We start from the raw sequence: 15,232 nt of genomic DNA, 5'->3' as shown, positions 1-15,232 counted from the left end.
CGGAATTTCCCTATCCCCCTAACTAACCTTCCTTCCTTTTCCCCTCTCCATCCTGACCACTAAACCCATCCTACCTACTTATTTTTTTTTATTTAAAAATTTTCCTGCTCCTCCGAGCAGAAGTAAGTTGCACATACCAGCCGACTGCCAGCGTGCACTTCACTGGGACAGCGCAAAAATAAAAAAAAATCTAAAAAAAAAGTAAAATCAGTCTGCGACTCAGGGGTTGAAAACTGGATGCTCAATTTTGCCGGCCCTCATTTAAATACTAAATCACGTTCACAGGAGAGTGGCTTGTGTGCGCTCCGGGAAGCTTGCCCGCTCTCCCGCGACTTTTACTGTATCGGCCCTCTTGCTATGGGCCTGGTCAACACCATTATCCACAATAGCATCAACCTGACCTTGCCACTATCACTTCAGAGGGGAAAAGTCCAGAGACCAGATGTTGGCCATGTAGGGGCACAGCCCCAAACCACCAGGGTCCATTATTTTTTAGGTGGGGCTTATGAGGTGCTTTGGGGTAGGCCACTAGACCCCAAGGATGGTTTATTGTTTAGACCGGGGAGGAAGGGATAGGGGGCTGATGGAGGGTATTTGGATGGGATGGGAGGTTTGTAAAGCTGCGAGGGAACGTTTTTGAAAAAAGCAAAGGGTTGGGGAAGGAAGCGGTCTGTTCACAGGCTTGTTTGCCTTGTACTTTTTTTTAGCTTTGGGGGCCAGAACTGCCTTCCATACTAGGTCAGACCAAAGGTCAATCAAGCCCAGTAACTTGTTTCCATCAGTGTCTAATCCAGGTCAAAGGTACCTGACAGGATCCCAATGGATAGATAGATTCCAGGCTGCTTACCCCAAGAATAAGCAGTGGATTTCTGAAACTCTGCTTTAATAATGGTTAATGGACATTTCTCCAAGAACTTGTCAAATCTTTTTTTAAACACAGCTATACTAATGGCTTTACCACATCCTCTGGCAAACAATTCCACAGCTTAATTATGCGTTGAGTAAAAAAATATTTTCTCTTATTAGTCTTAAACATATTACCTGGTCTTTTTACTTTTTAAAAGAGTAAACAACTGATTAACATTTACTCACTCCCTTTTATAGACCTCTATCATCCTCTCCTCTCAGGGGCAGATTTTAAAAAGTTACGCGAGCGCGTACTTTTGTTCGCGCAGCAGGCGCGAACAAAAGTACGCCTGATTTTATAAGATACGCGCGTAGCCGCACGTATCTTATAAAATCTGGGGTCGGCGTGCGCAAGGCTGTGCAAAATCGGCAGCCTGCACGCGCCGAGCCGCGTAGCCTGCCTCCGTTCCCTCCAAGGCTGCTCCGATTTCGGAGCGGCCTCGGAGGGAACTTTCCTTCGCCCTCCCCGCACCTTCCCCTCCCTTCCCCTCCCTAACCCACCCCCCCGGCCCTATCTAATCCCCCCTTACCTTTGTCAGCAAAGTTACGCCTGCTGGAAGCCATCGGCTGGCAGTAATCAAAATGGCGCCGATAGCCTTTGCCCTTACTATGTCACAGGGGCTACCAGTGCCATTGGTCAGCCCCTGTCACATGGTAGGAGCACAAGATGGTGCCGGCCATCCAGTGCTCCTACCATGTGACAGGGTCCGGCCAATGGCATGGATACCCTGTCACATGGTAAGGGCAAAGGGCCATCGGCGCCATTTTGATTAGTGGCAGCTGACGGCCTGGGAGCGGGAGGATGGCCTGGAGCGGGAGATCACTCCCAGGACCCCCACTGGACCACCAGGTACCTGTAAAATGTTTTTGGGGGCGTTGGGAGGGTGGGGGAAGCTAAGGGGTTAGTTTTAAAGGGTCGGGGTGGGTTTAGGGATTATTTTTGTGTGCCGTTTTTCCCCGCCCTCCCCCAAAATGATAAGGGAACCCCCACGATCAATATCGTGGGGTTTCCTATCGTTTTGGGGGAGCCCCCGATTTCTGACAATTTTGAAAATATCGACGATATTTTCAATCGTCCGAAGCCCGATTCACATCCCTAGTATTTTCCCATAAACATAGATTGGGAAAAAGCCTTAGTGAATCAGGCAGTTTCTTTGCTATAGCCTTTAATTTTGCAGATTGTTTTCTGTCCCTCGTTTAAAATATCCATTATCATATTTACTTCCTAAGTCCATATTTGTTCACAACCCTTTTGAAATTTCACTTTAGTTTTTGAAAGTCAAAAATGATACTCTTTTCAAAATCAATACCTTGAATGAATGAAAAAAAAAATTCTTCGAAAACATTATGAACCCTATTTTCATTATGATGGAAGGAACAGCACTGACAATAGTGATAAATAAAATCTTTAGATTATATAAAGTAAGCACATGGGTAGCAGCAATACAAGTTTTTCCAGTAGTTCCTTGCCAGTGGCAACTCCTTGCCAGTGGTACTGATAAAGCTAACTTTAGGGGTGAGAAGACAATTCCTTTTCCATGTATTTTAAGGGGCTAAAGCAGGAACGCATGTTAATGCATGTTATTAGCTTGCATTAATGACATGCAAATGAGGTTTTGTTAATTTACACACATTAATGTTAGCATGTTAAAATGGATTTTATTTTCATAAACTTAATTACATTTCCTTGAATTGTAGATACCTACTTTGCATTAATGGATCTGTGTAATGCTTGGTCAACCATGGGCACCATGCTGCAGCAAGCCTGCACTCACCCCAGAATGCCACCATGCCAAGCCTGTTCTTCCACCTCCTCCTAGGTGCACACACACATAGTGTTACGGCTATGGCTGCTGTGCAACCGCCTCACCACCAGGGGTCCCTCTAGAGCTGGATCTCCTGACAGGCCCAGTCCATCTCCCTTCTCCTCTCTATGTTCTGGGCTGTCCCTTATAACCCTGCCTGACAGTTCCCTCAGGGCTTCGGCATCGAGCTCGCCTGGGCTCCCTGCTCTAGCCTTCCTTGTTTGCTGTGCATTTGGTCCCCGGACCTTCCCTTGCCTTGCGCGGCCTTCGGGCCTTATTCCTTGCCTTGCCTTGCCTTGCGCGGCCTTCGGGCCTTATTCCTTGCCTTGCCTTGCGCGGCCTTCGGGCCTTATGCCTTGCCTTGCCTTGCCTTGCCTTGCCTTGCCTTGCGCGGCCTTCGGGCCTTATTCCTTTCCTTTCCTTGCCTTGCCTTGCGCGGCCTTCGGGCCTTATTCCTTGCCTTGTCTTGCCTTGCCTTGTGTGGCCTACAGGCCTTCTGTGTGTGTGTGGCCTACGGGCCTTCTGACCTGCCTTGCCCTGCTTACGTGTGTGGCCTACGGGCCTTCGGTGTGTGTGTGTGGCCTACGGGCCTTCTCTGCCTTGCCCTGCTTACGGTGTGTGGCCTACGGGCCTTCTCTGCCTTGCCCTGCTTACGGTGTGTGGCCTACGGGCCTTCTGTGTGTGTGTGGCCTACGGGCCTTCTGACCTGCCTTGCCCTGCTTACGGTGTGTGGTCTACGGGCCTTCTGTGTGTGTGTGGCCTACGGGCCTTCTGACCTGCCTTGCCCTGCTTACTGTGTGTGGCCTACGGGCCTTCTGTGTGTGTGTGGCCTACGGGCCTTCTGACCTGCCTTGCCCTGCTTACTGTGTGTGGCCTACAGGCCTTCTGTGTGTGTGTGGCCTACGGGCCTTCTGACCTGCCTTGCCCTGACCCAGCCTGGACCCAGACACTGCTACTTGCCGCCTGCCCTGACCCAGCCTAGACCCAGACACTGCTACTTGCCGCCTGCCCTGACCCAGCCTGAACCCAGACACTGCTACTTGCCGCCTGCCCTGACCCAGCCTGGACCCAGACACTGCTACTTGCCGCCTGCCCTGACCCAGCCTGGACCCAGACACTGCTACTCGCTGCCTGCCCTGACCCAGCCTGGAACCAGACACTGTTTCTAGCCATTCCTGTCTCTCTCCACCTGGAGCCACCCTGCTGGGTGGTGTTCACGACTCCTGACTGGAGCCCAAGCGTAACAGTATGCCGAAGCCACCAATTTCCAGGGGAAGAGATAGGTCTGTGTGCTAAACCGGTGAGTCAACTTTTTCACTATTACAAGATGCCTCCTTCTTCAAAGTTTTATACCTGCAATTCCTGTCAGACCTTGAATTACCCAAGCTATCAGAACTGCCTAGCCTGTCAACTTGCTGGTCAGGAACACTGGACATGCAGTAACTGCAATAAGAGAAATGTCTCTGTCTACCAAGAGTGTTTAAACTGTTCTACTCCAAAGCCAGGATGGTGGAAATGTTCATGTATTCCCAGCCTATTACCACCAGGCAAACCGTGCCCCTGTTGTTCAGCTACAGGACCAGCTGCTTCATTAGGGAGAACAGTCAGCTCTACTACCGTGCGTTCAGCTTCTGGCCCAGTTAACAACATTATTTCATGTAACAGTTTATGGATTAAGCATTCTAGCACTTCATCTCTGGACACTTTGGAAAAATCTTGCTCTGAAAATCTCAGAACTCACCGGGTTAAGAAGCCTTCGATAACTTCCACGCTAGAGCACCAGAAACAGAAGCAGAGGGAAGTAATTAACTCTAGCAGGGCTCTGCTTCCCACAGCTGCCAAGTGGACACTAATGAGCACCTTCCCTAGACGTCCTAGAACTGCCTGTGCCTTCTCTAAACTGCTCCTCCAGAAACAAAATCAGGAGCGTCAGACTTTGGCTCGAGGTATCAAGCCCACGGCAGTACAATCTGTGTCTTCCATGCACACTACTTCTAACCTTGCTACTCCGCCATCTGAACCTGCTGCACAACCCCAAGAAGAGTCTGGGCCTGCTGTTTCGCCCCAAGAGGGGTCCGAGTCTCCTGCACTACCCCGAGAAGAGCCTGAGTCTGCTGAACCGGTCCTGCTGTCATCCCCGGAGGGGTCCGAACCGGCCCTGCTGCCGCCCCTGGAGGGGCTCGAACCGGTCCTGCTGCCGCCCCTGGAGGGGTCCGAGCCAGTCCTGCTGCCGCCCTCGGAGGGGTCCGAGCCGGTCCTGCTGCCGCCCTCGGAGGGGTCCGAGCCGGTCCTGCTGCCGCCCCCGGAAGGGCTCAAGCCGGTCCTGCTGCCGTCCCTGGAGGGGTCCGAACCGGGCCTGCTGCTGTCCCCGGAGGGGTCCAAACCAGTCCTATTGACAGACTTCCTGACTCAGCCATCTGAGTCTGCTGAACCGGTCCTGCTGCCATCCCTGGAGGGGTCCATACCGGTCCTGCTGCCGCCCCCGGAGGGGTCCAAACCGGGCCTGCCAACAGACTTTGTTACTCAACTATCTGAGCCTGCTGTACCGGTCCAGCTGCTGCCCCTGGAGGGGTCCGTACCGGTCCAGCTGCCTCCCCGAGGGGAGTCTGTACCGGTCCTGCTGCTGCCCCTGGAGGGGTCCGTACCGGTCCTGCTGCTGCCCCTGGAGGGGTCCGAACCGGGCCCTCCAACTGACTTTGTTACTCAACTATCTGAGCCTGCTGTACCGGCCCAGCTGCCGCCCCTGGAGGGGTCTGTACCGGCCCAGCTGCCGCCCCGGGAAGGGTCCGTACCGGTCTTGCTGCCTCCCCGGGAGGGGTCCGTACCAGTCTTGCTGCCGCCCATGGAGGGGTCCGTACCGGTCCTGCTGCCGCCCCCGGAGGGGTCCGAACCGGGCCTGCCAACTGACTTTGTTACTCAACTATCTGAGCCTGCTGTACTGGTCCAGCTGCCGCCCTTGGAGGGGTCTGTACCGGTCCTGATGCCGACCTTGGAAGGGTCCGGACCGGCCCTACTGTCGCCTCAAGAAGGGTTACGGACTATTTCTCTGCCACAGGTGGGGTTTGTGTTCCCCTTGTCACCCCAGGAGGGGTTATGGAAATCTGCACCGCCTCTGCTACCCCAGGAGGGGTCTAACCCTGCCGCCTTGTCCCAGGAGGGGTTATGGACTATTTTGCTGCCCCAGGTTGGGGTTGTGTCTGCCTTATCACCCCAGGTGGGGTTATGGACTGCCTTACTGCCTCGGGAAGGAGTTGAACCTGCCGCATCACCCCCGGAGTGGTCTCACGTTATTATTGATTACCTCCTGCACAGATGGGATCCAGGAGGAGGGGGAGGCCTTGAGGGGGGGGTACTGTTACGGCTATGGCTGCTGTGCAACCGCCTCACCACCAGGGGTCCCTCTAGAGCTGGATCTCCTGACAGGCCCAGTCCATCTCCCTTCTCCTCTCTATATTCTGGGCTGTCCCTTATAACCCTGCCTGACAGTTCCCTCAGGGCTTCGACATCGAGCTCGCCTGGGCTCCCTGCTCTAGCCTTCCTTGCTTGCTGTGCATTTGGTCCCCGGACCTTCCCTTGCCTTGCGCGGCCTTCGGGCCTTATTCCTTGCCTTGCCTTGCCTTGCGCGGCCTTCGGGCCTTATTCCTTTCCTTGTCTTGCCTTGCGCGGCCTTCGGGCCTTATTCCTTGCCTTGCCTTGCCTTGCGCGGCCTTCGGGCCTTATTCCTTTCCTTGCCTTGCCTTGCGCGGCCTTCGGGCCTTATTCCTTGCCTTGTCTTGCCTTGCCTTGTGTGGCCTACAGGCCTTCTGTGTGTGTGTGGCCTACGGGCCTTCTGACCTGCCTTGCCCTGCTTACGGTGTGTGGCCTACGGGCCTTCTGTGTGTGTGTGGCCTACGGACCTTCTGACCTGCCTTGCCCTGCTTACTGTGTGTGGCCTACGGGCCTTCTGTGTGTGTGTGGCCTACGGGCCTTCTGACCTGCCTTGCCCTGCTTACTGTGTGTGGCCTACGGGCCTTCTGTGTGTGTGTGGCCTACGGGCCTTCTGACATGCCTTGCCCTGACCCAGCCTGGACCCAGACACTGCTACTTGCCGCCTGCCCTGACCCAGCCTAGACCCAGACACTGCTACTTGCCGCCTGCCCTGACCCAGCCTGAACCCAGACACTGCTACTTGCCGCCTGCCCTGACCCTGCCTGGACCCAGACACTGCTACTTGCCGCCTGCCCTGACCCAGCCTGGACCCAGACACTGCTACTCGCTGCCTGCCCTGACCCAGCCTGGAACCAGACACTGTTTCTAGCCATTCCTGTCTCTCTCCACCTGGAGCCACCCTGCTGGATGGTGTTCACGACTCCTGACTGGAGCCCAAGCGTAACACATAGCCAACGGTTAAAGGACCTGCAGCGGGAATGGCCCGCAGAGTGTCTCAATAACATCATTCGCTGGGGGCATTTAAATGCTCTTGCAGTGATTGTTGCCTTTCCTTGCTATGCCATTGCCTATTAGGGATGTGCAGAGGGACGCAATACGTTGCATTCGTGATTCGGATTCGTCGGGGAGCAGATACGTTGCATTCGGCCGTATGGCGCCCCAATGCATTAATATGACGATTTCTATTCGTGTCCCAGCTAAAATTCAAATTAACTACAACCCCCCACCCTCCTGAGCCACCCAAGACTTATCAAAACTCCCTGGTGGTCCAGCGGGGGGTCCGGGAGCCATCCCCTGCACTCACACCCTCGGTGGCGGTTTCATCATGGCGCCGATAGCCTTGTGACATAGTATGGGCAAAGACTATCGGTGCCATTTTGAGTACTGGCATCAGACGGCCGGAGTGCAGGAGGTCGCTCCTGGACCCCCGTTGGACCCCCAGGGACTTTTGGCCAGCTTGGGGGGGGCCTCCTGACCCCCACAAGACTTGCCAAAAGTCCAGCGGAGGTCCGGGAGCGACCTCCTGCACGCTGTCCGTCCGATGCCAGTACTCAAAATGGCGCTGATCGCCTTTGCCCTCACTATGTCATAAGGCTATCGGCGCCATGATGAAACCGCCACCGAGGGTGGCGCCATTTTGAGTACTGGCATCGGACAGCCGGTGTGCAGGAGGTCGCTTTTCATTAACTAATTATCCTAAACTTAATATTAGCATTAATGTGCATTGATGCTTGTATTACCATTAACACACCTTATCATACTGACTTCTATCTATTTGTTCTGTCTGCTGATATTGCAGTCTAGGGTATCTATTTCTGACAAATACAATGATATCAATATTGCTATTTGTCTAAGGACAAACTAATAATTAATTTCAGATACAATATAGATCCTTAGTAACAGTTTTAGAATGCCATTCTGTAAACATTTGTGTCACCTGAAAAAACAGTAACGTGTACATATTGATGAACAATATTAAAATATAATGGGGTGGATTTTAAAAGGGTTACCTGCATAAGTTACACATGTAATCCTTAACCCCCCCCCCCCCACCGCGTGCCGAGCCTATTTTGCATAGGCTCAGTGGTGCGCGCAAGCCCCGGGATGCACATATGTCCCGGGGTTTGCAAAAAGGGGCGGGGCATGGGCAGTCCTTTCAACAAAGGTAAGGGGGGGTTCTAGGTAGGGCTGGGGGGTGGGTTAGGTAGGGGAAGGGAGAGGAAGGTGTGGGGGGGGTTGGAAGGAAAGTTCCCTCCGAGGCCGCTCCGATTTAGAAGCGGCCTCGGAGGGAATGGAGGCAGGCTGCACGGTTCGGCGCGCGTAAGTTGTACAATTGTGCACCCCGTTGTGCGCACCGGCCCTGGAGTTTATAACATGCGAGCAGCTGCGTGCACATGTTATAAAAGCGGGTATAGATTTGTTTGCGCCGGGTTGCGCAAACAAATCTGCACCGGGTTGCGCAAACAAATCTGCACCCATGTGCAGTTTTTAAAATCTGCCCCAATTTGCACACTTCCCTATATTTTCCATTGCTCTGTCCAAAAAATGAAATGTCAGTAAAAAAGGTATTTTATATAAAAATTAACTTACATTTTACCATTACCATGTAGACATCAATAGTACAGATGGGAGGCTGAGGCAATCGTTCCCCTTTCTCTAGAAGATCTGGGATTTCTCGAGTTGGAATTCCATCATAAGGTTTTCCACCAAATGTCATCAGCTCCCAGATGGTGACTCCTGAAGGCAACAGAGTTTAATATTTTTTAAATTATTATTATTGTGAGATATACTGCTGATCAAAGTTGAATGCATGAGGGATAGAAACAGTGCCTTTACATGCAAGGAATTACACTGAAATGAGGTTTTTTGACAAAAGGGAAATTAGTAAAATACAAAAGTACTCATGATGAAGTATCCATCATAACGGCTATTATAGCTAGAGTTTGTATTATTGAACTGTGATTAACAATAAACATTTTACAAATTACCATTATAAATCAAGATGCTGTCTCTAAACTCTCACAATATAATATGGTATAATTTTTTATATGAGCAATGATTTCAAATCTTTGAGAGCTTTTTTTCAAAATTCTGATTAAAACAACTGGTACTTTATAGATCATTAAGGCAGAATATACAAAAAATATAAAATTTAGAATCTCCATAATTTATTTATTTATTTTCCAACTTTTATATACTGTACACTCAGAAAAGCTGATCGGATCGGTCTACAATACACAAATACAATGCAATCGTCATTTACAATACATTAATAATACAGCTGTGTACTTTAATCAATTCAAAATTAAGAGACAGCCTAGATCTGCCTGCTATTACCTAATTTTAACAACCTCTACCCCCCCCCCCCCCAGGAATAAACAGGCTTTTACACTTTCCCAAAGCCAAATAATTTGACTCAAGCCTGACATCGTGACATCTCAAAATACATTTAATCCTAATTTAGTCCAAAACTTAACTGTTAAAATATGAAGTGAAGCTGGAGCCACATTATAAATCAAAAACCTCTATATGTGTGTAACTAGTGCTATATTTTAATACTATATACTTTCAAATAACTTTTCGACATTCTCAACCTTTTTGAATTACATAGGCTAGAATACCTTTTCAAAATAATTTGCTTTTCCTAGACAATATAACGTTAGTAAGAAAATAATGTATGGGTAAGATGATAAACATTCATAATGAATGTTCTCTCTCTATACTATCTGTGACACTGAAGATCCCAAATAGTGGTGTGTCAAAAGCAATTTTCATTTTACAAATATTTTAGATTCATTCTACTTAATTACCATATGTTCTGTAGTCATGTGGCTACGGTAATTCAAGATGTTAAGAAGCCCCTTTCAAATTCAACTAAGGCAGAATGCCTAAATGTAAGTGCCTAGTTTATGCATACAGAATTATTTGGAAAACTGATCCCATTCTGCATATGACAGCAGAATAAAATATTTTTCTATTTTTGTTTTATGTTATTAAACAGAGTAACAACAGCAAAGTTGCTGACTAGTGATGTTATCGCTGAAAGCCATTATGCCTAGCTTCCATAACACCACTTGAATTATACACCTTTAAACGCTCTTGTAATCTGTAGAGTTCATAGATGTGACAGATCTGCTCCATAGATAATTGCAATGCTGGAAATGTTAAAGGGCTGGCATTGTAGGTAGATTCTACATTTCACTTTTTTATGTTGCATATCTGATGCTCACTGTGCTGTTTTTAAGAAATTACAAAATGGATAACCATTTAAATGTAATTCTAAAATGATTGAAACAAATCAGAGACTATGATTTGTCAGATAGTACCATGTTTCTATGTGCTGAAGGCAATAGACCTTTGTCCTTTTGCCTCATTTGAGGTAATTGTTGAAATCTCTTAATGTATACCCTGTCATGTGTAATTGAATATGTAAAATATAGTTAATTTCTATGGTGGCTAGACATAATGGATGCCATTTATGACATTGCTATTCACTAAAATGTCATGCCTTGGCAACTGAACAGGATAATAAAATACAGTATAACTTACTGAAAATGTAGAATATTTATAATTATATTGCATGGATGTGCTACTATTGTCTTGTTCTCGACATACTGATTATGGCCTTAAGAAATAGCAGTTTTTCATTAATGGTGAAATTTCTTCAGAATTCATGAGGCTAATTATGCTGAAAAATTATACATATTGTAATGTGGTGAATTAATGAAAGCAAGAAGATCAACCAGGATAAAGGATTGGGTTTTTTTTAATGCTGGCATCCATACTTTGGTGCTGGAGAGCTACAAATTCCATTCCAAATATAATTACTGCCCTCTTAGTTTCATGCAGAAATGTGTCAGTGTATTCCACCCCCCCCCCCCCCACTCCCAAATTAAACAAAAAATCAATCTGTAGAAAGTTTAAAAGGAGTCTATTAAAAAGGATGGCTTCTTTTGCTGCATTTAGTATATTATTGAAAATAAATGAAAAGTTTTGTGGGAGAACTCTTCATCATGGGATGAATTTATTTTTTTTATAACCTTTTATTGGCTTTAATAATCAAATATAACTAACATATTTGAAAGAAAAAACAGTATTATACAAATATAATGCAACAAAAGAAAATAATACAGAAAATCACAAAGCAAAATATACACAATTTACATAAGCCCAATTAGACCACTATATAAAGTGGGGGAAGAAGCAGGCCCAGGGCTTGGCCAGTATAGGGAAAGAAAGCAAAAGAAAATAATAAGATGATACAACTGAGCAGAATAACTACTTTCCCTATAGAAATGTCAATCACAGCAAAGGGGCAGGCTAAGGAATTCTGTTACTTCTAGCATCTATGAAATTCCTCAATTGAACAGAATCATAAAATAAATACTTAGTAGAATCTATAACAATCAGACATTTGCAAGTAAATTGAATTATATAGGTAGCCCCCAAAGAAAGCACCTCTGTCCTCATGGCCAGAAATCTTCTCCTATGATCCTGTATCTCCCTAGCAAGACTGGGGAAAATCCACATTTTCTGACCTTTAAACAAAACATCTCAGTGATGAAAAAATAAACACAAAAAATGGTTGTGATCCTGAAGAACGACAAAGCTAACTAGTACTGTATCTCTAGATGAAATAAACTCTTCAGTGTCTTCCAAGACATCTGACATATCAAGAGAAGATTGATGTGAAACTCTGTTTGATTTTAGAAACAGGTAAATAGAAAATTCTCACTATTCAGGGTGAAGTCCCATCAGCAATCTTCAATACTTCTTTCATATATGATTTTAAAAGCTCAAGAGTAGAAAGCAGCTGAATTTTAGGAAAGCTGAAAACTTGCAAGTTTAAAGCCATGGAAAAGTTCTCCAAGTTTTCAATTCTTTGGGAAGAGTACATTAAATATTTGGTGATTAATTTAGGACATTACAGTTTCCAAATCTGTAATCTTCTTTTCACAGACAGATGACAATCTTGATTTTGCCATTTTGGCATGCATATCCAGAGTCAAAACAGCAAGAGAGGAAACAGTGTTCCCAACAAATGCCATCACTGACCATAAACTATCCATGGTAACCGAAGAAGGCTTAGCAAACCTAGGTCTGACCTGAAGATCCAAAATGGCATCCAGGACCTCCTATGAACCAGAAACTACATTTCTTGATGGCAAAGGAACCATTTGATGCTGAAACCTCAGTCAAAACTGTCCTTTCACTTCCTTCTAGCCCTGGGAGAGATGGAACACCACTGCCCTAGTAAGTTGCGAATTACCCACAGGATAAAGCAGAGAGACATTGACTAATGATGCAGTGAAAGCGCTGGGGCTCTCTATTCACTCCAGTGTTCCATCCATCACACAGGCAGCAAAACCCAGGGACTGCAGCATTAGACACTCTTCGCGGCTGAGAGTAGGGGTGTGCATTCGTTTTGAACTTAAATGTAAAACGCAACTTATTTTTGTTTTTTAACTTAAAAAAGTGATGAGGCGAAAACGATCGGATTTCCAACTTATTCAACATAGCTATGTTGAATACGTTGGAAATCGCGATTGTTGATCCTAAATAAAAATTTTAAACCCCTCACCCTCCTTAATCCCCCCCCCCCCAAGACTTACCAAAACTCCCAGGTGGTCCAGCAAGGAGTCAGGATGCCATTTCTGAACTCCTTTGCGAGGAGCACGTGACGTCGGCGTCACGTCGGAGTGACGCGGCGTCACGTGATTCCCCGCGCATTCGCTCTGGGACCCTCGTTGCACCCAAAAGGAACTTTTGGCCAGCTTGGGGGGGCCTCCTGACCAGGGAATCACGTGACGCCGCGTCACTCCGACGTGACGCCGACGTCACGTGCTCCTCACAAAGGAGTTCAGAAATGGCGTCCTGACTCCCCGCTGGACCTCCAGGGAGTTTTGGTAAGTCTTGGGGGGGGGGGGATTAAGGAGGGTGAGGGGTTTAAATTTTTATTTGCACGTATGGACATAGACTCAACTTATGGAATTCTCCATATGTCCATATTGACCGAAATTGACCCCCCCTTTCGACTTATGGACTTATGAACATAAACTTTTGCTCTGCACATCCCTAGCTGAGAGAGACTTTAGCCGCTGATGGGCTGGATGCACCTAATCCAGCCAAGTCAGACTCCAGGTTTGTCACAGGTAAAATCGGTGAGTTCTCTGGCATGGTGGTCTGTTGAGATCTTCCAAAAGAAGGGAACCACTCCATGGCCCCTTCCTCTTCCTCATAACAAAGTACTAGGAAATAGAAGAATTGAGAAAAAGTCGAGGGAGCTCAGAGACTCATGTAAGCTCAGGATGCCATCTTGTCTTCTCCTCCATTATGAGGTGAATTTTCACTAGAATTGCATGCATAATTAGCTTGTACTCATGTACATGCTATTTTATAGAGCTCACTAAGAAAACATTTTGAGTTTTGCATGCACATTTATATGGGCAAATAAGGGACAGTCTAGGAGTGTTCAAGGGCAGAGCTAAGAGTTCCATAGGTAAGTTAGGGATGTGCAAAGGGTACGGATTCATCCGACTCAGTATTCGTATTCGTCGGTGGGCAAATATGTTCCATTCCTTAAATGGTGCCCCCGATACGTTGATACATGCATTCGTTTTCGGTTCCCATTAAAGTCAATGGGGGAAGTATTTGCAGCCTATTTTTGGCTGCAGAATTGGGGTTTTATTATCAATTTTGATGAAACTTCTGGGGAGCAATCATCAGAAGAACAAAAGAGCTCCAAGGTACTTAGACTGTGGCAAAGTGGCACCAAAGTGGCATGAATAGTCTAAAGTACTTTATAGGGGCACATGGGTACCAGGAGTGGCAAGAAGAGTGGTGCAAGATAGAGGAGCAAGATAGAGATGCAAAGCAGCAGCGAGTGTCAAAAACATACCATAGCTTCAAAAGAGAGCACCGATAACAGATGCATGAACCCTCGAAGGCAGCACGACAGGCAAAGTGGCAAGACAAGTGGCATCAACATCCTATAGCACAATGAAGGGGGAACATAGCAAGCAGAAAGATTAGCACCAACACACTGAGCAACTATGATAGTGGCCAGAACACCACAAGGAGTTGAGTGAGTCATCTGGTATATGGCAGCAAGGCACAGAGGCAGAGGGTAGATACAGGCTGGCTACACCCGGGGAGAGGTCCCTTTCCTTTGTGCAGGAAAGGGCTCCCTAGAATGGGTTTGCCCCTAGAGTGGGGTGTTTCTGTTCACTATCTAGTGAGCTCTCGCTGGTCTTTTAAAATCTGGTGGCGTTAGCAGATATATACAAACAAGAATTTTCAAGGCCGAAGCGGGGGAGGTTACCATGTAAACAGTGGTTCAACATGGGTCAGAAGGTAAATACAGGCTGGCTACACCCGGCGAGAATTCCCTTTCCTTTGCGTAGGAAAGAGCTCACAAGAATGGGTTCGCCCCTAGAGTGGGGTGTTTCCATTGGCATCTAGTGAGCTCTCACTGGTCTTTTAAAATCTGGTGGACATAGCTGATATACAAACGAGAGTTTTCAAGGCCGAGACGGAAGAGGGTGCATGTGAACAGCGGTTCAACATGGGTCAAAGGGAAGTTACAGGCTGGCTAGACCCGGGGAGAGTTCCCTTTCCTTTGAGCGGGGAAGGGCTCCCCGGAATGGGTTGGCCCCTAGAGTGGAGCACGAGCCTTCAAAGTGTGGCGACGTGGAGCAGGGTTCCATATGAACAGCAGTTCAACATGGGTGCAACACCGGGAAGAGTTCCCTTTCTTTGAGCAGGAAAGGGCTTCCTTGGAATGGGTTGGCCCCTAGAGTGGAGCACGAACCTTCAAAGTGTGGCGACCTGGAGCAGGGTCTCACTGTGAGCATGGTCTCACTGTGTTTGCCACAGTCTAAGTACCCTGGAGATATTTTCTCGTTCTGAACATGGGTCAACAGGTGCTAAGAGATAGGCTGCAACACCGGGGAGAGTTCCCTTTCCTTTGAGCAGGAAAGGTCTCCCTGGAAAGGGTTGGCCCCTAGAGTGTATAATGGTAGAAATTGTTAGGATTTAGTCATTTCCATTCAGATCATGACTTCATAAGCAAGACGGAGGAAGTTCTCTTCTCT

The 15,232-nt window shown here is 47.6% G+C and overlaps 1 protein-coding gene across 4 annotated transcripts in view; it reads right to left on the bottom strand.

The window, feature by feature from the left end:
- The window catches only part of ERBB4 (erb-b2 receptor tyrosine kinase 4), a 2,403,189-nt gene that overhangs the window by 111,927 nt on the left and 2,276,030 nt on the right, over positions 1-15,232 (bottom strand). For all 4 annotated transcript variants that reach the window (XM_029606129.1, XM_029606130.1, XM_029606131.1 and 1 more), the window contains one exon: positions 8,730-8,876. In XM_029606129.1, the coding sequence (XP_029461989.1) occupies positions 8,730-8,876 (147 nt within the window). The remainder of the gene's footprint in view (positions 1-8,729; positions 8,877-15,232) is intronic.

The sequence above is a fragment of the Rhinatrema bivittatum genome, chromosome 6 (assembly GCF_901001135.1).
Source record: "Rhinatrema bivittatum chromosome 6, aRhiBiv1.1, whole genome shotgun sequence".
Classification (NCBI taxonomy): domain Eukaryota; kingdom Metazoa; phylum Chordata; class Amphibia; order Gymnophiona; family Rhinatrematidae; genus Rhinatrema; species Rhinatrema bivittatum.
This window is presented reverse-complemented; position numbering and strand designations above follow the sequence as displayed.